The sequence below is a fragment of the Pipistrellus hanaki genome (genome assembly GCF_964339955.1).
Source record: "Pipistrellus hanaki genome assembly, chromosome: X".
In the NCBI taxonomy this organism is placed as follows: domain Eukaryota; kingdom Metazoa; phylum Chordata; class Mammalia; order Chiroptera; family Vespertilionidae; genus Pipistrellus; species Pipistrellus hanaki.
In genome coordinates, this window is record NC_140524.1 from 35103944 (window position 1) to 35130693 (window position 26750).

The 26750-nt window shown below is 41.3% G+C and overlaps 2 protein-coding genes across 4 annotated transcripts; one reads left to right on the forward strand and one right to left on the reverse strand.

Annotated features, from left to right (window-relative positions):
- Positions 1 to 490: 490 nt before the first annotated feature.
- Positions 491 to 5580, reverse strand: NDUFA1 (NADH:ubiquinone oxidoreductase subunit A1). 2 transcript variants are annotated; one of them, XM_084870421.1, is made up of 3 exons: positions 5403 to 5580; positions 4136 to 4225; positions 491 to 624 (listed from the first exon to the last, which is right to left on the reverse strand). In XM_084870421.1, exons 1-3 carry the CDS (start codon positions 5502 to 5504, stop codon positions 604 to 606), a joined length of 213 nt encoding a protein of 70 aa, XP_084726547.1. In that variant the 5' UTR covers positions 5505 to 5580; the 3' UTR covers positions 491 to 603. The 2 variants fall into 2 exon arrangements, with proteins under 2 accessions (XP_084726547.1, XP_084726546.1); XM_084870420.1 differs by lacking the exon at positions 491 to 624 and adding an exon at positions 3520 to 3747 and having other exon boundaries at positions 5403 to 5522.
- Positions 5581 to 5736: 156 nt separating this feature from the next.
- Positions 5737 to 24325, forward strand: RNF113A (ring finger protein 113A; the record flags this gene model as incomplete). Of its 2 annotated transcripts, none has more annotated exons than XM_084870404.1 (3): positions 5737 to 6727; positions 6849 to 6917; positions 24043 to 24325. In XM_084870404.1, 2 exons carry the CDS (start codon positions 5737 to 5739, stop codon positions 6905 to 6907), a joined length of 1050 nt encoding a protein of 349 aa, XP_084726530.1. In that variant the 3' UTR covers positions 6908 to 6917; positions 24043 to 24325. The 2 variants fall into 2 exon arrangements, with proteins under 2 accessions (XP_084726530.1, XP_084726531.1); XM_084870405.1 differs by having other exon boundaries at positions 24054 to 24325.
- Between the last annotated feature and the right edge of the window lie 2425 nt (positions 24326 to 26750).

Consider the following 26750-nt stretch of genomic DNA (forward strand, 5'->3'; position numbering starts at 1 on the left):
CGGGCACATCCCCAGTAGGGGGTGTGCAAGAGGCATCTGATCGATGATTTTCTTTCATCGATGTTTCTAACTCTCTATCCCTCTCTTCCTCTCTGTAAAAAAATCAATAAAAATATATATATTTTAAAAAGAATAAAAGCATCCTAACTGGAATTTTAAACAGTATTTGATTCACCAAGAAAAGGAACTAGAAAAAAAAAGTCTTTAAATATCTATTACAATAGCAGCAAGTACCATTTATGACAGATTAGGCACTGGGCATAGTAATAGGTGCTTGGTGTACATTATGTCGGATGTGCCCGCAACCAACGTACATGCCCTTGACCAGAATCGAACCTGGGACCTTTCAGTCCACAAACCGATGCTCTATCCACTGAGCCAAACCGGTTTCGGCGTGTTTTTTTTTTGTTTGTTTGTTTTTAAATGATAAAGCTATCTTGGGTAGATTGCTTTATTTTGTGGAGTCGTATTTTAAAAAATAAAGAAAACCTCTGATTTTACTTTTTTAACTTTTATTATGCATTACATAACACACTGCATAACCTTCTAGCAGGGGTAGATGAGCAAAACTGAGTTATTTTTCATTAATCAGGAAGTGCTTCCTTAATCAATATTCTCCAAACCCTGAAAAATAAATTAAAAAGGAAAATGTGAGAATTCTGTTCCCATCAAAGATGTACCATGTACTCTTATTTCTAGTGTCACCAAATGGCATTCTCTGTTAGTAAAGTACTTTTACACCCCACATTTCTTTCACTGCGACAATAACTTAGACTGAATTTTATAGTCACTAAAGTAAGAAAGAATAACTTATAATGACTTCTACCTTTCATTTTCTTTAAAATGTTTTTATTGATTTTTTTAGAGAGAGGAAAGGAGAAGGAGAAAGAGGGAGGGCGGGAGAGGGAGAGGGAGGGGGAGGGGGAGGGGGAGGGGGAGGGGGAGGGGGGGAGGGGGAGGGGGGAGGGGGAGGGGGAGAGAGAGAATCATCCATGAGAGAAACATCAACATCTATAGGCTGCCTTCTGCACAACCCCTACTGGGTATTGAACCCAAAACCCAGGCATGTGCCCTGTCCAGGAATCAAACCCAAGATCTCCTGGTGGATAGGTCCACGCTCAGCCACTGAGCCACACAAGCTGGGCTAGTTTTCATTTTCTGACAGCAGCAAACATATCATTTTATATGAAAAGACCCCCCCCCCCCCAACAATCAGAACTAAAGTCAAACAACTATTTAGAGAAGGATCCAGATAGTAATATCTGGATCCTTCTCTAAATCATTCTCAGAGAGTCAGAGAATACTAAGGTATAAAATAATATATAAAATTTTAAAATTTTATAAAATAATTTTATATAAAATAATAGTCAACGTATTTTTGTATAAAATAGTTAACGTGAAGAAAATATTATTAGCCTCATTTCACTTATTTTTACAGATGAAAAAAGGAGTGGAGAGGTTAAAAGTCGTTTAAGTCAGTAAGGAAGTAGCAGAGCCAGATTAAAGTTCAAGGCCCACCAACTCCAGAACTCTTGCCCTATGTAAGCATAACATGACACTAGTTATTCAGAAGACCCACTCTATCTAAATCAGTTCACAACCAAATACTAGTACTTCAGAAATGATAGAGTAAAAGATTAGTGATTAGCATTTGTGGATTATAATGAACAACATAAACTGATGAACAAAAACAGATCCAGAGACAGAGAAGCATAGATCAGACCATCAAACCTCTGAGGGAAGGTAGGGGAGGGTGGGGGTAAGGAGGAGAGATCAACCAAAGGACTTGTATGCATGCATATAAGCATAACCCATGGACACAGACAACAGGGGGGTGAGGGCATGAACTGGAGTGGGAGGGGTGGGGTGGGGTAATGGGAGGATAAGGACACATATGTAATACCTTAATCAATAAAGAAAAAAATAAGATTAGTGATTAGTGATGACATTTCGTTTAGGTATTAAAATAACACAGTCCAGGTATTTTGATAACTACTGCAGGAAGAATCACCTTAAGGTAAGTTAAATTTACGTAGTCCTAGAAGCCACGTTATAGAAATACTAATTTGTCTGGTCAGGCCAGAAGTCTAGGAGTCTGCATTGTATCTTGTATGCCAAATTATGATGGTTATTCTTGGACCACACTGAGAAATACTGTTCTATGTGAGAAGATAGCTTTTATCGTGTTTAGACTAGATTCTCAAATAGCACTACTCTGAGAGACAGATCATTTAATTTGAGTCCTCATAGTGTTATTTAACCAGTGACCCTGTGTTCTCTCATCTATGAAATGGGATTAATATTTAATATTTAATTAAGTTTGCTGTGAGGAATAAATGAGCAAAGGGAAAATATAAAAATGTAACTAAATTTTTTAAAAGAGTAATGAATATGAACTCCTACAACATATTAGAACATACTATTAGGTTGAACCATATAAAGATGCTACTACTTGGTTATTGTTTTTGTATTTCTGCTTTATTTTTTAATTTAAAAAAATTTCAACTACAGTTTACATTCAATATTACTTTGTACTAGTTTCACAGTTATGTACTTTACAAAGTATTCCCTCCTCATATTTCCAGGACCTACATTGCACCAAAGATAGTTATTACATTATTGACTATATCCCCTGTGCTTCTACTTGGTCATTTTTGAACCACAAAAATAGCAATTTCATATTACTTATTCAAAGAGAAAATAATAGTGAATCTTTACATTTGTATGATATTAGTGCAGGAATTTGCAAACCAATGGTGTATAGAAGAGCACATTTGTGAAACAGGCCCAAGTGTATATGGAAATTTAGTTTACCAGAGTGGTATTTCAAATAAAAAATGAATTGATCTATAAATAGATCATTGTGATAACTGCCTATCTCTTGGAAAAAAAGGAGAGTTAAATCCTGCCTCCACATTATACCCCAAAATTACCAGTATATGGGTCAAAGCTCTAAATGTAAAAAAAAAAAAAAAAAAAAAAGGAAACTGTAACAGTATTTGGAGAAATTGGAGGAATATATTCTTATAATCTTAAATAGGAAGCTCATTTGTAAATAAGACTTAAAATCCAACATTAAAAATAATAAAATACAAACTGAACATCAAAATTTTAAAAATTACTATCAGCCCCAGCCAGTTTGGCTCAATGGATAGAGTGTCAGCCCTCAGAATGAAGGGTCCCAAGTTGTATTCTAGACAAGGGCACATACCTTGGCTGCAGGCTCCATCCCGGCCCAGGTCAGTGAGCATGCAAGAGGCAACCAATCGATGTTTCTCTCTGTCTCTCTCTTTCCCTTCCACTCTCTCTAAAAATCAATGAAAAAATATCCTAGGGTATGCCCCGCTGACGTGGCTCAGTAGTTGAAAATCGACCTATGAACTAGGGCAGTGGTCAGGAAACTCATTAGTCAACAGAGCCAAATACCAACAGTACAACGATTGAAATTTCTTTTGAGAGCCAAATTTTTTAAACTTAAACTTCTTCTAACGCCACTTCTTCAAAATAGACTCACCCAGGCCGTGGTATTTTGTGGAAGAGCCACACTCAAGGGGCCAAAGAGCCACATGTGGCTTGCGAGCCACAGTTTGCAGACCACGGAACTAGGGGGTCACAGTTCAATTCCCAGTCAGAGCACATGCCAGGGTTGCAGGCTCCATCCCCAGTGTGGGGTGTGTAGGAGGGAGCCGATCAATGATTCTCTCTCATCATTGATGTTTCTATCTCTCTCTCCTTCTCCTTTCCTTTCTGAAATAAAAAATTTTTTTTTTCAATAAATAAAAATATACTTAAAAAAGAAATATATTCTTGGGTGAGGATTAACAACAAAAAACTATTATAAAGACAAGCAGGAGACTGGCAAAAATATTTGTATATATAAAAAAAGACAAGCTTAACATCCATAACACATAAAGCAACCCAATAAATAAAAAAAAGAGAGAACAGAGCAAGTAAAGTATATAAGCAAATAATTCATAGAACAAGAAATACAATCATTAAATGTGTGAAAGGCTGCTCAATCTTACTAGCAGGCAAGAAAATGCAAATTCAATTAGAACTGTAAGACCTTTGGCAAAACATTACTAGAGCCCACCTCCACCCTGGCAGATGCCTAGTAGCATCAGAGCCATCTTACCTTTGACTTATAGTAACGATTAACTCCAGAGACACGCTTATCTCTTTCCATCAAAGACCAGTGATATGAATAATAGGCAACCCTTTTTTCCTGTAATTCAAAGAAATAATTATTACAACTTTAAGATGAGTGACCCAATAGAGGAATATTAGAACTTTGGTGACATTCTAGAATAATGGAATCATTACTGAAACAAAAAACAAGTTAACAGTATAAGACTAAAATCTTAAATAAAATCGGACCACTGTCCTGGTCAGTGGAGGTAAGAAGTTCCAGTGTGGGCCAGAGCTCCAAAAAGTCCCATCCATGTTCAATTCCCCGGCAAGGGCACAGTCAAGGGCATGTACCTGGGTTGCAGGTTCCATTCCCCACCCAATCTGGGCGCAAGTGGGAGGCAACCAATGGATGTGTCTCAGTTGAATTGATATCTCTCTCTCTCTCTCTCTCTCTCTCTCTCTCTCTCTCTCTCTCCCTCCCTCCCTCCCTCCCTCCCTCCCTCCCTCTTTCCCCCCTCCTTCTCTATCTACTCCTCCGTTTTTAAAAAAAATTGGACCACCCAACTTTAGAATTAACATGGTAATTTACACTTTCTATTTTAACCAGGATCGTATTTTTTTCTTTCCTCCCCGCCCCCACGCCCTCTTAACGACAAGCTACTTGTTTCTTTTGGGGACCTAATGGAAAGAAAACAGCGGTTTTGTGAAAGACAAAACCAAAAAGCAAATACATTTATACTCTGTACTCTAGAGATTATCTAAAGGACTACGAAGAGGGGGTAATTACAATATGAAAGAAAACCAGGATCTTGAGGTGCATTCTTAAAGGCTTGCAAGAGAAAATGGGGGATAAAAAAAATGTCAAGGTAAAAAACCTAATTAAGGTTGGGGAAGCAGAAAGAGACGTTACTAAGATGTGACTCCGAGGAATTAAAATCAAAATGATGAAAGATTAGGCATGGGAAGGAGTGGAGGCAAACCTAAGTGACACCTCCCTCCTCTGGGGAGGAGTTTGGACCTAACATCCACGCGCCGGTCTCCATTCAGCCCTCTGGCCCGCTCTTCTCCACCCAACAACTGGCTGGGTTTTGCTAGAGCAGAATGTTGTTTACGTCGGGCTCCGTTCCGCAAACCTCCGCTTTTAGGCAAAACGGAAAAAAGGGGGGTGTGGAGCGACCTTGGTATCCCCCACCCCACCTTCCCCGACAGAGGTTCCGGATGCTAACAAGCTCCCTAACCCCCATTACGTAACGCGGGCGGCGGGGTCTCACCTTGCCGCCGTTGCTGAAGCGGTGGATGTGCGCGGTGGCGATGCCGGGGATGAGCAGGCACACGCCCATGACCGCGAGCCCGGGCAGAATCTCGAACCACATCGCGGCAAGGTTGGCAAGGCCAGAAAAATGCCTCCAGGACCTTAAAAGTGACCCACTCCGATCCTTTCCCACTGCGCCCCGCGGCTGGGCGGAGTCACGTACGCGGAGGGAACGACGGTGGCCCGCAGGGTTCTAAAGGGGCGGATTCGCGTACCCGAGCCCTCCAGCTGCCCGCGCGCACTTCGCTCCGGGTGCTCGCGAAGCATCTATTTCGGAGCTCGGGGGCTGCACGATGGCAGATCAAATCTCCCCTGAGAAGGCGAAGGGCAAGGTGTGCACCTTCCTGTTCAAAAAGCCTGCACGAAAGGGGCCTGTAGGCCGCAGGAAGCGCCCGATCGGCGAGCCAGAGCCCGGAGACAGCAGCAGCAGCAGCAGCGACGAAGGCAGCACCGTGGTTCGCCGCGAAAAGAAGCGGGCGACCCACAATCCAATGATACAGAAGACCCGCGGCAGTGGCAAGCAGAAGGTGGTTTACTGTGAATTGAGTAGCGAGGAGGAGGGAGATGGGAAGGGGAATGAGGCTGAGACTCTCCGTGTGGTCTACAAGTCCACCCGCTCGGCGAAACCCGTGGGGCCAGAGGATATGGGGGCGACTGCTGTCTACGAGCTGGACACAGAAAAGGAGCGTGACGCACAAGCCATCTTTGAGCGCAGCCAGAAGATCCAGGAGGAGCTGAGGGGCAAGGAAGATGACAAGATCTATCGGGGAATCAATAACTATCAGAAATTCATGAAACCCAAGGATACGTCCATGGGCAATGCTTCCTCCGGAATGGTGCGGAAGGGCCCCATCCGAGCTCCCGAGCATCTACGTGCCACCGTGCGCTGGGATTACCAGCCCGACATCTGTAAGGACTATAAGGAGACTGGCTTTTGCGGCTTCGGAGACAGCTGCAAATTCCTCCATGACCGATCAGATTACAAGCACGGGTGGCAGATCGAACGTGAGCTTGATGAGGGTCGCTATGGTGTCTATGAAGATGAAAATTATGAAGTGGGAAGCGATGGTGAGGAAATACCATTCAAATGTTTCATCTGTCGCCAGTCCTTCAAAAACCCAGTCGTCACCAAGTGCAGGCATTATTTCTGCGAGAGCTGTGCACTGCAGCATTTCCGCACGACCCCGCGCTGCTACGTCTGTGACCAGCAGACCAATGGCGTCTTCAATCCAGCGAAAGAATTAATTGCTAAACTGGAAAAGCATCAGGATGCAGAAGAGGATGGTACTTATGACTTTCCAGAAAACCCCGATTCGGGTCCAATTCCCATTGCTTAGTTTTCCCCTTATTTTCCAATTTAAAAATAAATATGTTGGAAATATTAATTCGTGTCCTTTCTTTGTAGGGAAAATGACAGAGGAAAAGGCAGGTGATGAAGAAGATTCCTGGACAGATGGCTTGTGAAAGCATCAAGGTAGGTATAATGTGTATTTTTACCTAGTATAAACGCTGCCTGTGTGTAACTTTTCAAAACTCTTTGGCATAAATTACAAGGATGGGAGAAATTCGAGGAAAGAGCTAGAATTTGCTTGAAATGACCCAAACTGTGGTGAAAGGAAGAACTGAATCTATTTATTATATCACATTTCTGTATCACTTAATGGTTTGCAAAAGTACTTTCATGCATTATTTCTATTGGGAGCCTGTGCCATACGTAATACTCCCCAGCCAGGGTATGGGGGTGGGGGAGGTGAGTGGGAGAATTGGGTTGAGGGACTGACAAGTGGCTAGCACCACAGAATGCATGTATGGGAAATGGCCCTTGCTCTCTTTGAAGCATCTACACCAACCACCCCTTCCATGGATAATTGAAATGATCTATACTGTGCTGTCCAATATAGCTGCTGGCTTCTGAGGCTGTTAAGCACTTAAAATGTGGCTGGTGGCCACCATAGTGGACATTGCAGTTGTAGACTGAACTTGGGCACCTGCAGAGGACAAAAATCTAGTATTTTATAATGTATTGTCTGAAACTGTATAGTCACAGACCCTGTAATATCACCCCTATTAAAGTTAATCTAGATGCCTGTCTTCCCAACTAATTTGTGAACTCCTGTAACTAGCCCAGTGCTTGACATATAATAAGCCCTTAATAAGGAAACCCAGAGAGGTTTCAAGAGGGAAATTGGGGCCAAATCCTTGAATCCAAGTTGAGAAGCTTGACTATATATTCTGTTGGTAATGGGGAGATAGAGTTTTGGGGAAGGGAACAAAATCAGACTTTTAAAAAAAAAATTGTTACAGACTATCAGATAGATGGCAGGGAGATGGATGACAAGAGGTAGGGAAGCCAGTTAGGCCAAATGATTAGTAAATTTTTATTGATCTGGCTAGAATTTGAGCTGATCCCAGGAAAGAAATGCAAGAATAAATTGTGGTTAGGATTTTTAAATTCACATCATTAATCCATTTAAAGATATTCTTTGAGCAGTTATTCTGTGTCAGGGTAAGGGATCTTAGCAAATAATGGACAGAGCCCCAGTATTCACAGAGCCAGACATCAGTGGCAGGTGTGATGAGTACAAGAAAAAAAGTGCACTGGGTTACTCTCTCAGGATAAACCCAATCCCAGCTTTGGAGGAGTTCAGAAACATAAACTCACAATGTGAAACTTTATTTTTGTTTATTTTCATTCCTGTAAAAAAAATTAAATTCATCATGTCAACTACTGCAAAAACATGCTGGAATTTTTATTGGGATTGCATTGAAATAAAAAGTTGGAGTAAACAGATCTCTTGTACACACATAACTGCATTCTGTTAGTAAAATTGCAGCATTGACATTGGTACAATGCTGTTAAGTAATTTACAGACCTTATTCAAATTTCATCAATTGCTTTACTAATGTCCTCGTTCTGGACCACAATGCCATCCAGGGTCACACATTGCAGTTCCTTGTGATGTCTCTCTTATTCTGGAAGAACTCTCAGTCTTTCTTTTGTCATTCATGACCTTGACACATCTGAAGAGTACTGGCCAGTTATTTTGTAGCTACCTCCAAATTTTGGTTTGTCTGCTGTTTCCTTAGAAAAACCATAGGAGAGATGCTATACGCTTCTCAGTGTATTAATGTGAAACATTGTATAACAGTATATAAAATATAGTGAAGATGCCTTAGATCAGGGGTCCTCAAACTTTTTAAAGTGGGGGCCAGATCACGGTCCCTCAGAGAGCTGGAGGGCCGGACTATATGAACTACTAATTCCTACTGTAACACCTCGGCTGCGCTCACTGCCCAAAAAACCTGGCGGGCCGGATCAGACTCCTCTGCGGGCCGCATGTGGCCCGTGGGCCGTAGTTTGAAGACCCCTGCCTTAGATACTTGAGAAGCCTACTAGGAAAAGGGCTTAAGAAAGCATCACACACTGCTGGGACTGGTTTGGCTCAGTGGATAGAGCGTCGGCCTGCAGACTGAAAGGTCCCGGGTTTGATTCCGGTCAAGGGCATGTACCTTGGTTGCGAGCACATCCCCAGTAGGGGGTGTGCAAGAGGCAGCTGATCGATGATTCTCTCTCATCGATGTTTATAACTCTCTATCCCTCTCTCTTCCTCTCTGTGAAAAATCAATAAAATATATTTTTTTTTTTAAAAGAAAGAAACAAAGCATCACACAGGCCCTAGCTTGTTTTGCTCAGTGGATAGAACGTAAGCCTGCGGACTGAAGGGTCTGGATTTGATTCTGGTCAAGGGTACATGTCCGGGTTTTGGGCTCGATCCCCAGTAGGGGGCGTGCAGTAGGCAGCCGATCACTGATTCTCATCATTGATCTCTCTCTGTCTCTCTCTCTCTCTCTCTGTCTCTCTCTCTCTGTCTCTCTCTCTGTCTCTCTCTCTGTCTCTCTCTCTCTCTCTCTCTCTCTCTCTCTCTCTCTCTCTCCCCCTCTCTTTCTCTCTCTCTCACTTCCTCTCTGAAGTCAATGATTTTTTTTTAAATAAAGAAAGCTTCACACAGAAATAGCATTTAAGGGATGAGAGAAAGAGACTGAGCCAAATAGGAAACAGGAAAGAAGACCTTTTAGAGGCAAATGGAGAAACAGAGTGTTTTTAAACGGCCTGGCCGGTTTGGCTTACTGCAGCGTTTCCCAAACTTTTGACATATGTGTACTCCTTCTATAATTTTCGTAGCGCTGAGTACCCCTCGTACTCATGAGAACGTAGAATTAGGCGCAGCTAAGCACAGTGCAGTGCATATCCCCACCAAACTCCGGTGCAACGCGTACCCCCACCAAACTCTTCCTGTACCCCTGGGGGTACCCGTACCACACTTTGGGAAACACTGGTAGTGGATACAGCATTGGCCTGTGGACTGAAGGATCCCGGGTTAGAATCTGATCGAGGACACATACCTTGATTGCAGGCTCCATCCCTGGCCCTGGTCAGTGGGCGTACAGGAGAAAACCAATTGATGTGTCTCTCTCACATGATGTTTCTCTCTCAAAATCAATGGAAAACTATCCTTGGGTAAGGATTAACAAAAGTATCGTGGAGGGGTGGGAGAGGTAGAAGAGGGTAAAGGGGATAAATGGTGATGGAAGTAGACTTGACTTGGGGTGATAAACACACAATACAATCTACAGAAGATGTATTATAGAATTGTATAACCGAAAGCTGCGGGGGCCTGATGTGGCGGGGATCTCCCTTTTCCATGTCCCACACAGAAAGAGAGATGAACGAACCGGTACTAAATGGAGGTGGCCAGGGATTGAGAAAGACACAGAGATAGATTTTAAGCTGGGAGCTGGGAGGGCCGCAGATCCCCCTGAGCCACGCAGCACACTTATTCTCCAATCCACAAAGGGGTTTCACAGGAAAACAAGGAGCCTGGGATGGCCCAGGTCCCACCCACTCCTTCCTCCTGGACAAACAAGCCAGGAACTAAGAACATCTCTGCACTCTCAGGGAGGGAGTGCAACTGACATGACTCCGCCAATATCCCGGGCCCAGTCAGCAACAATCTAAAGAATGTCCAGGTGTCTTCCCAGGTGGCCCTCTACAGAAAGCTATATAATTTTATTAACCAATGTCACCCCAATAAATTCTATTAAAAAAAAGGTATCATGGTAAAAAATACGGTAATGATTAACAAAATAATCCTTAAAATGGTTAATTTTAAATAAATATTCCTGAGAATTTATGCTAAAAAAGTTATTCAAGAGTAGAATAAAGCTTATAGAAAAAGATATACAGTGACTTAAAAAAAATGTATAAAGTAATAGTCATCAAATGGGAACATTGCTTAATTTTAGTGGTGAGAGTCTAGGGATTTGGTTACTCACCTCTTTGGACTTTTCTGAAATTCTTAAAATTTTTTTAGATTTTTACACTATGGTTAAATAGTAAAGTTATGTTTCTGAGGGGAAAAATAAAAGGATATACATTAGCCGAAACTGGTTTGGCTCAGTGCATAGAGCGTCAGTCTGCGGACTGAAGGGTCCAGAGTTCGATTCCGGTCAAAGGCATGTACCTTGGTTGCAGGCACATCCCCGGTAGGGGGCGTGCAAGAGACAGCTGATCAATAACTCTCTCTCTCATCGATGTTTCTAACTATCTCTCTCCCTTCCTCTCTGTAAAAAATCAATAAAATATATATTTTTAAAAGATATACATTAAATTGTTATATGTTACATAAGCTGAGAGAAAGAGTCCAGGAGAAAACAAGAAGAAAGGGAAAGAATGCTGCTGCTGACTTAAGTTCTAGGAGGTAGCTAGAACTGAGAAGGGATGGAATTAAAAGCACATATTGAAAATTGGTCTTTTTCTTTCAAATTATGAGAACATTTAACTAGAAAGTTATAAAGATAATAAAAGTAAACTATAGAAACAAAAGAAGGGCTCTTGAATAATGCTCTCCAGGTCTCTCCATACTGTCTCAAAGGATAAGAGATCCTTTTTTACAGCTGTATAGTATTCCATTGTATAGATCAGTGTTTCCCAAACTTTTGACATATGTGTACCCTTCTATAATTTTCGTAGCGCTGAGTACCCCTCGTACTCATGAGAACATAGAATTAGGCGCAGCTAAGCACAGTGCAGTGCATATCCCCACCAAACTCTTCCCGTACTCCTGGGGGTACGTGTACCACACTTTGGGAAACACTGGTGTAGATGTATCACCGTTTTTTAATCCACTCATCTGTTGATGGGCACTTAGGCTGTTTCTAGATCTTAGCTATTGTAAATTGTGCTGCTATGAACATAGGGGTGCATATAATCTTTCTGATTGGAGTTTCAGGTTTCTTAGGATATGTTCCTAGAAGTGGGACCACTGGGTCAAATAGCAGTTCCATTTTTATTTTTATTTTTTTAAAATATATTTTATTGATATTTTACAGAGAGGAAGGGAGAGAGATAGAGAGCTAGGAACGTCGATGAGAGAAGCATCGACCAGCTGCCTCTTGCACACCCCCTACTGGGGATATGCCCGCAACCAAGGTACATGCCCTTGACCGGAATCGAACCCGGGACCTTTCAGTCCCCAAGCCGACGCTCTATCCATTGAGCCAAACCAGTTTCGGCAGCAGTTCCATTTTTAATTTTTTGAGGAAACTCCATACTGTTTTTCCATCATGGCTGCACCCTTTTAGACAGCATGGAGGGACCTGGAGAACGTTATGCTAAGCAAAATAAGCAGTCAGAGAAAGGCAGGTATCATGTGATCTCACTCACATGTGGAATCTAATGAACCAAAATAACTGATGAACAAAATAGAGCTAGAGACATAAGCATAGAACAGACTGATGGATCTCAGAGGGAAGGTAGGGATAGAGGGTGGGTGGAAAGAGCTTACCCAGGCAACTTATATGCATATATGCACAGCCCAGGGACACAGACAATAGTGTGAGGAAGGCCTGAGCAGGGCAGGGAGAGCCTGGAGGGGGCCAATGGGAGCAAAAGGGGGACATTGGTAATACTTTCAACAATAAAGATAAATTAAAAAAATAAAAAGAAGGGCCTGACTGGTGTGGCTCAGTGGTTGAACATCAACCTATGAACCAGAAGGTCGTGGTTTCATTTCCAGGTCAGGGCACATGCCTAGATTGCAGGCTCAATTTCCAGTGGGGAGCGTGCAGGAAGCAGCTAATCAGTGATTCCCTCTCATCATTGATGTTTCTATCTCTAGCTCCCTCTCCCTTCCTCTGTGAAATCAATAAAAATATTTTTTAAATAATAATAATAAAAAGAAAGGCCCTTGGCACTTAGGAGAGGGAAAGGCAAAGGTAAACTAATTGCCTGGGGGGAGGGGGGGTGGAGAAAAGGGGAACAGAAAAGGTCCTGCTCCCCAGAGCAAGAGCATACAAGAAGTTAAAGAGATGAGAGAAGCCAAAACCGGTTTGGCTCAGTGGATAGAGCGTCAGCCTGCAGACTGAAAGGTCCCGGGTTCGATTCCGGTCAAGGGCATGTACCTTGGTTGCGGGCACATCCCCAGTAAGGAGTGTGCAAGAGGCAGCTGATCAATGATTCTCTCTCATCGATGTTTCTAACTCTCTATCTCTCTCTCTTCCTCTATGTAAAAAATCATTATATTTTTTTAAAAAGAGCTGAGAGAAGAGGAGAAAGATAACATTTGTCTACTATTTCACATGTTTTTTTTAATACCTGTCTGTGAATCTTAAGAGAATATTCAAAATATATGCAAATAAACATTATTCTTAGAATCCATAGCATTCATCAGACTTTTTTTTAAAAGTATAGTTTTTTATAAAAAAATATTTTAACCTTAGCTGGTTTGGCTCAGCCGATAGACCGTCAGCCTGTAGAATAAAGGGTCCCAGGTTGCAGGCTTGATCCCCAGTAGGGGTCATACAGGAGGCAGCAAATCAATCATTCTCTCTCATCATTGATGTTTCTATCTCTTCCCTCTCCCTTCCTCTCTGAAATCAATAAAATTGTATTTAAAAATAATTGATCAGCTGCCTCCTGCATGCCCACAGGGTATCAAGCATGTGCCCTGAAGTGGAATCAAACCATGACCTCCTGGTTCATAAATCAGCAGTGAACCACTGAGCCACACTGGCCAGGCAGCAGATCCTTAAAGGGATAATAACACTACGAAAGTACATAAATCAATGGTGTACTCAAGATATTTTTCATGCTTACAAAAAAAAAAGGTGTGCCAGCAGAGATGAGATTGCAGCTGGGCTCTGAAAGAGCTAACCTAGTCTGAAGTCAGAGGAGTCTGCCATAGGAAATGACTCGGTGGGAAAGAGAATATCCCAGGCAGAGAGTTAAGTATATCCCAGCAACCTGAAGTACGAGACTGGTTTCAGCTCATAACTCAAAACAATCCAGGGTGGTTAAAGGAAAAAGGCAAAGTGGCCAGGTAGTCAGGGCCAAAGAACAGACACCTTGCAAGTCATGTTAAGGACTAAGGGCAAAAGGGTGCCTTCAAAGGGTTTTAAGAAAGAAAGTGGAATTGATCAGATTTGAATTGTATAAAGATAATTTTTTGGTGTGGGAAATGAATTGAAGGAACCAGACGTGAAACAGGGAGATGGGTTAGGTTGGTGCACTAGTCCAGGTGACATGATGATAAACAAACTAGAATCTGTGGATACTAATTTAATAGTTTTGAGCAACCACTGTATGGGCAGGTACTAATTGATTTAAACACTGGAGATAGAGCCATAACAAAAGCCCTCAAGTTCCTCCTCTCATAGAAGTTACATGAGAGACAATAACAGATTTATACATACACATACATAATATTAAATTGACATAAATACTATGAAAAATAATAAAGCAATGAAGGGAGATAAGAGTGCAGTGGTGTGGAGAATGTTATTTTATTTAGAACTAGAGGCCCGGTGCATGAAATTTATGCAGGGGGGGGGTGTCCCTCATCCCAGCCTGCACCCTCTCCAATCTGGAATCCCTCTCACAATCCAGGACTGCTGGCTCCCAACTGCTCGCCTGTCTGCCAGCCTGATTGATGTCTAACTGCTCCCGTGCCAGCCTGTTTGCCCTCAACTTCCCTCCTCTGCCGACCTGGTCACCCCTAACTGCCCTCCCCTACTGGGTTTATTGCCCCCAGCTGCCCTCCCTTGCAAGTCTGGTCTCTCTCCACTGCCCTCCCTTGCAGGCCTGGTGACTCACAACTGCCCTCCCCTGCTTGCTTGATTGCACACAACTGCCCTCACTTGCAGGTCTGGTCCCTCCCAGCTGCCCTCCCCTACTGGCCATCTTGTGGTGGCCATCTTGTGTCCACATGGGGCAGGATCTTTGACCACATGGGGGCAGCCATCTTGTGTATTGGAGTGATGGTCAATCTGCATATTACTCTTTTTTAGCTATGATAGAGGCCTGGTGGATGGGTGGGGGCCAGCTGGTTTGCCTGGAATGATGTCCCAGATCAGGGTGGGGATTCCCTTGGGGTGTGGAGTGGCCTGGGTAAAGAACCTGTGGTGGTTTACAGGCTAGCCATGCCCCCCAGTGACCCAAGCGGAGGCCCTGGTATCTGAGGTTTATTTATCTTCTACAATTGAAACTTTATAGCCTGGAGTGGAGCCAAGCCTTCTGCTTGCTCTGTGGCGGCAGCCATTTCTGTTGGAATTTATGTATCTTCTATAATTGAAACTTTGTAGCCTGGAGTGAAGGCCTGAGCCGGCCAGGGTGTGTGGAAAGCTTGGCTTCCTCCATTGCCGAGGACAACCCTAGCCTCCTGGTCTTCCAGCTCAGTGGCTGCTGCCATTTCTGTTGGAATTTATTTACCTTCTATAATTGAAACTTTGTACCCTTGAGTGGAGGCCTGGGCCCACCAGGGCCAGGGTGTGTGAAAAGCTTGGCTTCCTCCATTGCCAAGGAAACCCAAGCCTCCCTCCTGCTCTCTGTTGCCACAACCATCTTGGTTGGGGTTAATTTGCATACTCACTCTTGTTGGCTGGTGGGCGTGGCTTGTGGGTATAGAGGAGTGGTGGTTAATTTGCATATTACTATTTTATTAGATAGGATTGTGGGGGAGGGCCTCTTCTGATAGGTAACATTTGAGCAGAGACCTAAACAGAGCAGGTATATAGCAGAAGAGCATTCCAGAAAAGAGCCGTAAAATCATGTGCAAAGGCCCTGAGGCAGGAATGTACCAGATATATGTTCTAAGAACAGTGAGGAAGCAATATAATTGTAGTGGACTCAAGGAAGAGGAAAGGAACTCAAGATTAGATAACAAATAATGGGGGAGGGGCAGCGCAGACTGTTTACAGCCTTATCTCAGTAAGATGGAGAGCCAGCTGGGAGCTTTTGTGCAGAGGAATGACATGATCTGATACTTGCTTTGAAAAGGATCCTTCTGGGGGCCCCAGGCCTCCCAACCGGGAACTCTGCTGCTGTGCCAGCCTGGCCACTGCCTGCTCTCCCAGCACAGCTGTGGTCCCAGCTATGGCACACTGTCTGGGTGTCTGGGCGATCCATGGGCAGCAGTGAGGGCAACAATGACAAAGGAACTGGAGGCTCTGGAGTTCATCTACCCCGACTCCTTTATAGTATTATCAGAAAATCCTTCTAGCTTCACCATTACTGTGATATCTGAGGCTAGAGAAAATGATGAAACTGTCCAGACTACCCTCAAGTTTACATATGGTGAGAAATATCCAGATGAAGTCCCCCTTTATGAAATACTAGAGACCCTGTGCATGAAAATTCGTGCACGGGGGTTGGGAGGGTCCCTCAGCCTAGCCTGCACCCTCTCCAATCCAGGACCCCTCAGGGGCAATTAGACATCCCTCTCGCAATCCGGGACTGCTGGCTGTAACCACTCACCTGCCTGCTTGCCTGATGGCCCCTAACCGCCTCTGCCTGCCTGCCTGATGGCCCCTAACCACCTCTACCTGCCTGCCTGATCCCCCTAACTGCTCTCCCCTGTCAGTCTGTTGCCCCTACTGCTCTCCCCTGCCAGCCTGGTCCCCCTAACTGCTCTCCCCTGCTAGCCTGATTGCCCCTAACTGCTTCTGCCTTGGCCCCCGCCACCATGACTTTGTCCAGAAGGACATCCAGATGGGTGTCCGGTCTAATTAGCATACTACCCTTTTATTAGTATAGATTCTCCCAGAAAAATAAATCGATGATTCTCTCCCATCGATGTTTCTAACTCTCCCTCTCTCTTCCTCTCCGTAAAAAATCAATAAAATATATTTAAAAAAAGAAAAAGAAAAGAAACACCAACTGGGTGGCTAGAATATTCACTATTAAAATAAATAAATAAATAAAATAAAGAGGACACTCCCATTAGGCATTTGGACTCTGAAGAAATGCTAAGAGGAGTATATGAGTTGGAAAGGCTTAGAGAAGAAATAAGAAGAGTAAAAAGTTTGTGATGATGCATTGAAAGCAAAGACATTCTCACAGATGACCTTATCCTGTGTACTTTATGCCTTGAATTATTTTCTTTTTATCTGATTGTAAAATCTGGCCCCTGCTTTCTGTTAGCATATTCTAATGTATCTTTTTTCTTCATCTTGCTTTTTTTTTTTTTTTAAGTCTGAATGTTTTTTTGTGTTTGTTTGTTTTTTTTAAATATATTTTATTGATTTTTTACAAAGAGGAAGGGAGAGGGGCAGAGTTAGAAACACTGATGAGAGAAGAATCATCGATCAGCTGCCTCCTGCACACCCCCCACTGGGGATGTACCTGCAACCAAGGTACATGCCCTTGACCAGTATCGAACCTGGGACCTTTCAGTCCGAAGGACGACGTTCTATCCACTGAACCAAACCGGTTTTGGCTCTTCATTTTATTTTTAATCATCTGGTGGAATTTTGTTTTAGATAGTTTCCTTGTTAACCAGCATCTTACTGGATTTTGTATTTTGACCCATTCTCCAGTCTATTTTTCAACTAGGAAGTTTTACACAAATGCATGAAAATATGTTCATTCCATATTGTAAACATAAGTTACAAAGTATGTTTAGTGTCAGCTCACATATGTACATTAAAAACCCCAAATTGTGTGTTTGCGTGCATGTGTGTATACATATATACATAAAAAACTCAACTGCTTTTATTTCTGTGTGGTGTGAGTTTTCTTTTTGCTTATATGTATTTTTTTTTTAAAAAAATTTTTACTGATTTTTTACAGAGAGGAAGGAAGAGGGATAGAGAGTTAGAAACATCGATCAGCTGCCTGTTGCACGTCTCCCACTTGGGGATCAAGCCCACAACCAAGGCACATGCCCTTGACTGGAATCAAACCCGGGGCCTTTCAGTCCATAGCCCGACACTCTATCCATTAAGCCAAACCGGTCAGAGCACTTATATGTATTTTTAATGAACTTGTGTCACAGGACAGAATTAAAATTCTTTAATAAGTAAGAATCAAATAATTGCCCTAACCAGCTTGGCTCAGTGGATAGAGCATCATCCTGTGGATTCAAAGGTCCCATGTTCGATTCTGGTCAAGGGCATGTGCCTTGGTTGCAGGTATATGCCCAGTGGGGAGTGTGCTGGAGGCAGCTGGACGACAATGTTTCTCTTTAATCGACGTTTCTCTCTATCCCTCTCTCTTCCTCTCTGTAAAAAATCAATAAAATATATATTTTTAAAAAGAATCAAATAATTTGCAACGTTTATAAGGGCAATGGGGGCCCCTAAACTCTTGGTGAAATAACTATTAAAATATAACTCTGGCTGGTTTGGCTCAGTAGATAGAACATCGATCGGCCTTTGGACTGAAGGGTCCCAGGTTCGATTCTGGTCAAGGGCACATACCTGGGTCGTGGGCTCGATCCACAGTAGGGAGTGTGCAGGAGGCAGCCGATCAATGATTCTCTCTCATCATTGATGTTTCTATCTCTCTCCCTCTCCCTTCCACTCTTAAACCAATAAAAAAATATTTTTTAAAAAATGTAAGCCTCATATCACCTCTGGATCTCTTAGTCAGATAAATAAAAGTGGCAATTATTACAGAAAAAAGTTGGAGTAACAATATTTATGTCAGACAAAATAGACTATAAAACAAAGTCTATAACAAGAGACAAAAATATGAAAGCAACCTAAGTGTCCATTGATAGATGGTCAACTATGCAATGAAATGTTACTGTTCATAAAAAAGAATAAAGTCATACAATTTGCAATAAGATAAATAGACCTAAAACATATTATGCTAAGTGAAATAATTCAGAGAAAGACAAATACCATATGGTTTCACTTATATGTGGATCTGAAAAGCAATGAATAATCAAAACAGAAACAAACTCATAGATGCAGGAAAAAATATATATATATTATTGATTTCAGGGAGAGAGAGAGAAAAAAACATCAATGATGAGCAGAGAATATTTTGATGATTGCCAGATGAGAGGGGCTTTAAGGAACCAGGTGAAAAGATAAAGGAATTAAGAAATACAAATTAGCATTTACAAAATAGTCACGGGGATATAAGTGTAGCATCGGGAGTGTAGTCAATAATATTGTAATAACTATGTATGGTGTGGGAGTGGGTACTAGATTTACCAGGGTGATCACTTTGTAAGTTTAATAAATGTCTAACCACTATGCTGCATACGGGAAACTAATATAATATTGACTATCAACTATTAAAGACAAAAAACAAACACATAGTACTGAGGTAAGGACCAAAAGCTATATATCAAACCCTGGTCCTATTTTGCTTTTTAGCATAGTATAAAAAAAAAAATCACAAACAGGGCCCATTACATGTTAACCTACTAAAATTCTTCTTTCCCAATTAGACTAAGAGTTTATGAATTTTGAATTAAAGTTCCAATACAAATTAGGTATGACTATTGGGAAGGAAGCAGAGAAAGAGGATTATTTATGGATTTGCTTAGAGATACAAAGTTGTACTTAAACTTGATAAAACAGCCTTAAAAGTCTTTATTGGGTAGTATTTATTTATTTTTTCTGATTACAATTATGCAGTATGATTCCATTTGAGATTTCAAGTGAAACTGAAGTGCTGTATTCCCTAAAGACCAAATGGTGTTTAAAGAGGATAAAGGGAATGTGTTAATTCTTTTTTCTTCTTTTTTTATTGTTTAAAGTATTACAAATAGTAGTACCTATATCTCCTTTTTCCCCCATTAACCTTTTTCCAACCTCCCCTACCCCCGGCACATGCCCTCACCCCACCCACCCAGGGTCTTGCGTCCATTGGTTATGCTTATATGCATGCATACAAGTCCTTCGGTTGATTTCTTACCTCCCCTCCTCCCTAGCCTAGCTGCTGTAATTTGACAGTCCGTTTGATGCTTTACTGCATCTGTATCTATCTTTTTGTTCATCAGGTTATAATGTTCTTTATTATCCATAAATGAGAGAGATCATGTGGTATTTTTCTTTCGTTGCCTGGCTTATTTCACTTAGCATAACGCTCTCCAGTTCCATCCATGCTGCTGCAAATGGTAAGAATTCCTTCTTTTGTATAGCAGCGTAGTATTCCATTGTGCAGATGTACCACAGTTTTCTAATCCACTCATCTGCTGATGGGTACTTAGGGTGTTTCCAAATCTTAGCTAGGGTGAATTGTGCTGCTATGAACATAGGGGTGCATATATCCTTTCTGATTGGTGTTTCTATTTTCTTAGGATATATTCCTAGAAGTGGGATCACTGGGTCAAATGGGAGTTCCATTTTCTAAATTTTGAGAAAACGCCATACTGTTCTCCACAGTGGTTGCACCAGTCTGCATTCCCACCAGGAGTGCACAAGGGTTCCTTTTTTCTGCATCCTCGCCAACACTTATCGTTTGTTGATTTGTTAATGATAACCAAGGAATGTGATAATTCTGATCAAAAGTTCTCTTTCTAGAATTCATGATAAATGAAAATAATTTTGGCAGTTCCTATGTCATTATGCATCTCCCAAGCAACGTGCAATTTCTCCTGTCACTACAACTTAGTCACTGAAGCACTGATCTTGTTACAAAACAAGTAAAACAAACAAAGTCTCCTTCAGTTACTCCCTTGATTCATTATTAGCATTCACATTTCCTTTCATCTTGCCCACAATCCCCGATGTTGAATGCCAAATGGTGATCTCGCTGAAGGACAGGACATTCAACAGTTTAAACCAGCAAAATTGAATTTGGCTATCCTTAGTTACTGACTGATGACTCTATTCCTATTTTTACATATTTAAAGTAATGCTATGTCCTTCCTGGAAGTTCTTTTTGTATTCCAAATTACAACAGGGACTGAAGTACAGCAAAGGAAAAATGCAAAAAGTTAAGTGTCAGGACAAGTTAGAAGCATACACATATATGTGGGTAAGTCTGGTTCAAATTCCTTTTCAGCAAGATAGTAATTTTTATGAAAATTTTAAAGAAATATTACTTAATTTAGCTTAAAGAAACTTAATTCTGCCTTAGTATCTAATTTAAAATGTGATCAGAAAGTATACTTTCTAACAAATATTTATTTATTTATTTATTTATTTTAAATATATTTTATTGATTTTGTACAGAGAGGAAGGGAGAGAGATAGAGAGTTAGAAACATCGATGAGAGAGAGTCATCGATCAGTTGCCTCTTGCACACCCCCTACTGGGGATATGCCCGCAACCAAGGTACATGCCCTTGACCGGAATCGAACCCGGGTCCCTTCAGTCCCCAAGCCGACGCTCTATCCATTGAGCTAAACCGGTCCTGGCTACTTTCTAACAAATATAAGGGAAAGTATTTACAAAGCATTTTACAACTCTAATAAATAATAAGTAATTTTTGATTATACCATTAAAAAATACAAAACTGACAACACTCAGAAGCCCTTTATGTATTATCTTCCAGGTCCCACCCCTCCTCCTCACATGCACACAAGTAACCACTATACTGACTTTTATGATAATCACTCCCTTGCTTTTTTCCCCATTGACTCAGCCTTCCTCTTTAGCTATTTATTTCTCCTTCCCTCCCAACAAACCAAGGATAATGTCTGCCTAATATCTTGCCCTTCTCATCTCCCTTTTATTCTCTTTTGTAACAGCTTTATCGCCATAATTCACGTATCATATCATGATGCGATATTTATATGAGTGGCTTTTAGTATATTTACAAGGTTATGCAAGCATCACTTTAAACACCCCCAAAAGTAACCCATCCCTGTTAGCAGTTACTCTCCATCATTCCCCCTTGACCCCTACCCTCACAGAGAACTACTGATCTCCTTTCTGTCTATATATTTGCCTCTTCTGGATATTTCTTATCAGTGGAATTGTATAATATGTGGCCTTTTGTGACTGCCTACTTTTACTTAGAATGTTTTCAAGATTCATCCATGTTGTAGCATGTGTCAGTTCATTCCTGAATATTGCTAAATAATATTCCATTATATGGATACTAGTGGCCCGGTGCACGAAATTTGTGCACATTAAAAGGGAATTAATTAGATGAAATATTTTAATATTGCTATTTGCCCTTCCTCTATAATAGAAGTGTCAGAGATGAAAGAAAATTAGTAAAATGTATATAAAAACCTTCCTCCTGTCAGAGTCTGGGCACGCCCACCCGCAAACCTTGAAATGGCGCAAGACTCAGACCCAGCTGGCCCCACCCCCGTCAAGGCCTGAAGGGTGAGGGGCACAGCCTCAGGTCCCCCTGCCCGGCACCGAGTTGGGGGCACAGCCTCAGGTTCCTTGGCCCTGGCGCAAGGGCATGATGACCATTTGTATATTAGCTCTTTATTATATAGGATACTACATTTTGTTTATCCATTCATTATTTGATGGACATTTGGGTTGTTTCCACATTCACATAACATAAAATTGACCAGTTTAAAGTGAACAATTCAGTGGTAATTAGTACAATAACAGTGTTGTGAAGCTACCGCCTTTATATTGTTCTAAGATATTTTCATCACCTCAGAAGAAAACCCCATACTCCTTAAGCAAATGTTTCTCATTCTCTCCTTCCTGCAACCCCTAAAATATATAGACTAGCTAAGTCCACAGAAACAATGCAGTGTGGACTTAGCTAGTCTATATATTTTATATAAATAGAATCATATGATAAACAATCTTGCTCCTTTCACTTAACGCAATGCTTTCTAGGTTCAATCAAGTTGTAGTATGTATCAGTACTTCTTTTGGGGAACTGAATAACATTCCATTGTATGTATATACAATTAATCCATTCATCTGTTGATGGACACTGTGCATTTTCTACCTTTTTTCTATTATGAATAGTGCTGCTCTGAAAATAGATGTACATAGAATAGGTATGAGTAACTATTTTTCAATTCTTTTGAGTATTCTCACCTAGGAGTAGAATTGCTGAATCATATGGTAAAACTATTCTTAACTCTTTGAAGAACTGGCAAATTTTTCCATAGCAGCTACACCATTTACATTCCCACCAGCAACGTAAGCGGGTTCCAATTTTTCTTTTTCTTTTTTTTCTTTTTTAATAAGTTTTTATTGTTCATATTATTACAAATGTTCCTTTCCCCCCCACCCCACCATTGCTCTCCTCCACCAAGTTCCCACCCCACCCTCTGCCCTTTCCCCACTTCCCATTGTCCTCATCCATAGGTGCACAGTTTATGTTCAGTCTCTTCCAATTTTTCCACATCCTCACCAACATCTGTTTCTTTTTTTAAATGTAGGTGTAAAGTGCTATCTCGCATTGTGGTTTGGATTTGTACCTCCCTAATAACTAATGTCCTTGAGCATCTTTTCATGTGCTTGTTGGCTATTTGTATTATCATCTCTGGAAAAATGTCTATTCCAGTCCTTTACCCATTTTTAAATTGTGTTGTTTGTTTTTTGATTTTTCAGTTGTAAGTTCCTTATATATTCTAGATACTAGACCCTTATCAGATATATGGTTTGCAAATATTTTTTCCCATTTTATGTGTTGTCTTTTTACTTTTCTTGTTGGTATTCTTTGAAGCACAAAAGGTTTTAATTTAAATGAAGTACAATTTATTTCCTTTTGTTATTCATATTTTTGGTATCATGTCTAAGAATACATTGCTAAATGTATCCAAGAGATTTATAGTTTTTGCTCTTACATTTAAGTCTTTTATCAATTTTGAGTTGATTTTTATATATGGCATGAGATAAGGCTTTGCTTCCATTCCTTTGTCTGTAGCTATCCAGTGACCCAGCACCATTTCTTGAAAAGACAATTGAATGTTCTTGGCACTCATAAAAAATCATTTGACCAGCCCTAGCTGGTTTGGCTCAGTGGATAGAGCGTCGGCCTGTGGACTGAAAGGTCCCGGGTTCGATTCCAGGCAAGGGCATGTACCTTGGTTGCGGGCACATCCCCAGTGGGGGGTGTGCAGGAGGCAGCTGATCGATGATTCTCTCTCATCGATGTTTCTAGCTCTCTATCCCTCTCTCTTCCTCTCTGTGAAAAATCAATAAAATTTAGCATTTAGTTGAAATTATTAAATTAGTTCTTTTAAGAGTCTTGGTTGCACTAAAATGTAGTCATGTCCTTGGGCCTGGCTGGCCTGCATGTAAGGTAAGTTTCAGAAAGAATATAAAAGTATACTTTGCTTAAGATAATAGAAGAATGTAACTGTTAAGCATAGGATGTATAGCTCTGTTTTTTTTCTGCTCTTAAGATAACATTACTGACTCACACTCCCAAGATGTCTTGCAGAAATCATTAAGCAGAAAGGACCACCTGGCGTGATGAAGACCCTGGACAGGATGCCACCAAGAACTAAAATGAGATTATGAAGCTTGCACAAGAACTGACCAATCAACAACGCAGCCCACAACCCTGAACCTCTTACTCGTGTTTAATCATGTTATTTTGCCTTTAAAAGCCCCCAATTGTAATCTATCAGTGATCTGGGTTTTTAAGTGATAGCTTCCAGTTTTTCTTGTGTAGTGCCCTGCAATAAAGCTACCCTAATTCCTCCACTGTAATTCTTAGTATTCAGTGTTTGACTCTGCTGTGTGCTGGGTAAATGAACTATCTTATCTATAGCTTCCATTAAGATTTGCCCTAACTGGTTTGGCTCAGTGGATAGAGCATCGGCCTGTGGACTCAAGGGTCCCAGGTTCGATTCCGGTCAAGGGCATGTACCTTGGTTGTGGGCACATCCCCAGTAGGAGGTGTGCAGGAGGCAGCTGATCGATGATTCTCTCTCATCGATGTTTCTTACTCTCTATCCCTCTCCCTTCCTCTCTGTAAAAAATCAATAAAGTATATTTTTAAAAAAAAGATTTAATCAACAAGTTTTGGTTTTACAATACTGGGTAGGGGAAATGTTCCACAGCCAGACATAATATCCATTCCTATTTAAATATTCAGGTAAAGTTGGCATAACTTCTTTACATAAATCTACTTAAAACAACCCAACTTTCATAATCTTATTAACTATATTTTTTTACAATCTCTCAATCTAATTATAGTCTGAGTCAGGGATTCACCAATGGGTTTTGGTATCCAGGCCCTTCCATCAGTCTTTATTTTAATATTTTTCAATGATCATTACCAGCTCCCATAGGCTACTGATATGAACTTTCTTTGAGACTTTTTAAAAATATATTTTTATTGATTTCAGAAAGGAAGGGAGAGGGAATGAGAAATAGAAACATCGATGACAGAGAGTCATTGATCGGCTATCTGCTGCATACCCCATACTGGGCATCAAGCCTACAACCAAGGCATGCACCCTTGATTGGAATCAAACCCAGAACCCTTAAGTCCACAGACCAATGCTCTATCAGGGGTCTTCAAACTACTGCCCGCGGGCCACATGCGGCCCGCAGAGGAGTCTGATCCGGCCCGCCAGGTTTTTTGGGCAGTGAGCGCAGCCGAGGTGTTACAGTAGGAATTAGTAGTTCATATAGTCCGGCCCTCCAGCTCTCTGAGGGACCGTGATCTGGCCCCCACTTTAAAAAGTTTGAGGACCCCTGCGTCTATCTACTGAGCCAAACCACTAGAGCCCCTCTGTCAATCTTTAACTTGATAAATTAGTCTAAACAGCTGCTCCAAGAAATTGTTGGTCAGGTTTTTCATTGCAATTTTTGCCATTCTGCTTTTCAAATTTCTATAAATGCAGTAGATTGGACATGTTTGGGCCCTTTAATGTTGAGGGACTAAAATTCCCCCAACATTAAAGGGCCCAAACATGTCCAATTGTAAAAAAGTATAGTTAATAAGCTTATGAAAGTTGGGTGTTTTAAGTAGATTTATGTAAAGAAGTTATGCCAACTTTACCTGAATATTTAAATAGGAATGGATATTTAGGGGCTCTTTGGCCTGCCTAACCTTAGGTTTTAATCCCAGTAATGTCCACTTATCCCATTTCTTAACCATCTAAAGTAGGGGTGTCGAACTCAATCAGAGAAGGGGCCAAAATCTAAAATCCAGCCTAAATTGCGGGCCGAATGGTTTACTGAACAGTCATAAACTGACAATGTCATAAACTGACAGCGGAGTGCAGTGATGACAGCGCGGTGTGGGCCACATTGCAAGGCCTGGCGGGCTGGATTTGGCCAGCGGGCCTTGTGTTTGACACATGTGATCTAAAGAGTCCCAAAATGCTAGGACAAGTGCTATGAACCTTCCCTTTCTGTTTCTTGTTTTTGTTTGTTTAATTTTTTAAATTGGTTTTAGAGAGAAACATCAATTTGAAAGAGAAGCATTGATCAGGAGGAATCAGAAATTGAACCTCTTTGGGCCATGAGATGACACTCCAACCAACTGAGCCACAATAGGCTGTTTCCTATTTCTTTTGCTCCTATCAATATCTGCACTATTCACCCTATTTTTAAATAACCTGTTGTAAAAAAAAAAAAATTTCAAGAGTCTTTTGACTCCTCAGCCTCTTTCCATTCTCTTATTAAACTGATGCTTTTATTAACATCTATAAGACCCACGAGGGAAGCTAAGAGAAAATTCAGTAGATTTCTCAACCTGATTTTTGTTTGTAAGGCTAGTCATTATAATGCTTTGCACTCTCTTTTGAAATTTGGTCTTTCTATAGGTACCAGTGAAATAGCTATTATGATGCGAGCTCTCTAAAAGTTTTCCAATTTAGAAGCTTTTCCAATTTAAAAGATACATTATCTTATTATCAGTAGGGGATTGCTCCTTTTCCCACATGTTGCTGGTGGGAGTGGGCTTCTTGCCATGCCTTGAGTAAAGGAATTTTCTGAGACTCTACAGAAGGATGTGATATTGTAGAAAGCTTTATTTCTGTGGAATTACTGTTTTCTAAGGTACTGTTTCCCTTCATTCCACAAAGAAAGAAGTCCTGCTGTGCCTTCAGCAGGGCTATCATTAAAATTGTTGCCCAAGCCTGGCCAGCATGGCTCAGTGGTTAAGCATCGACCTTTGAAT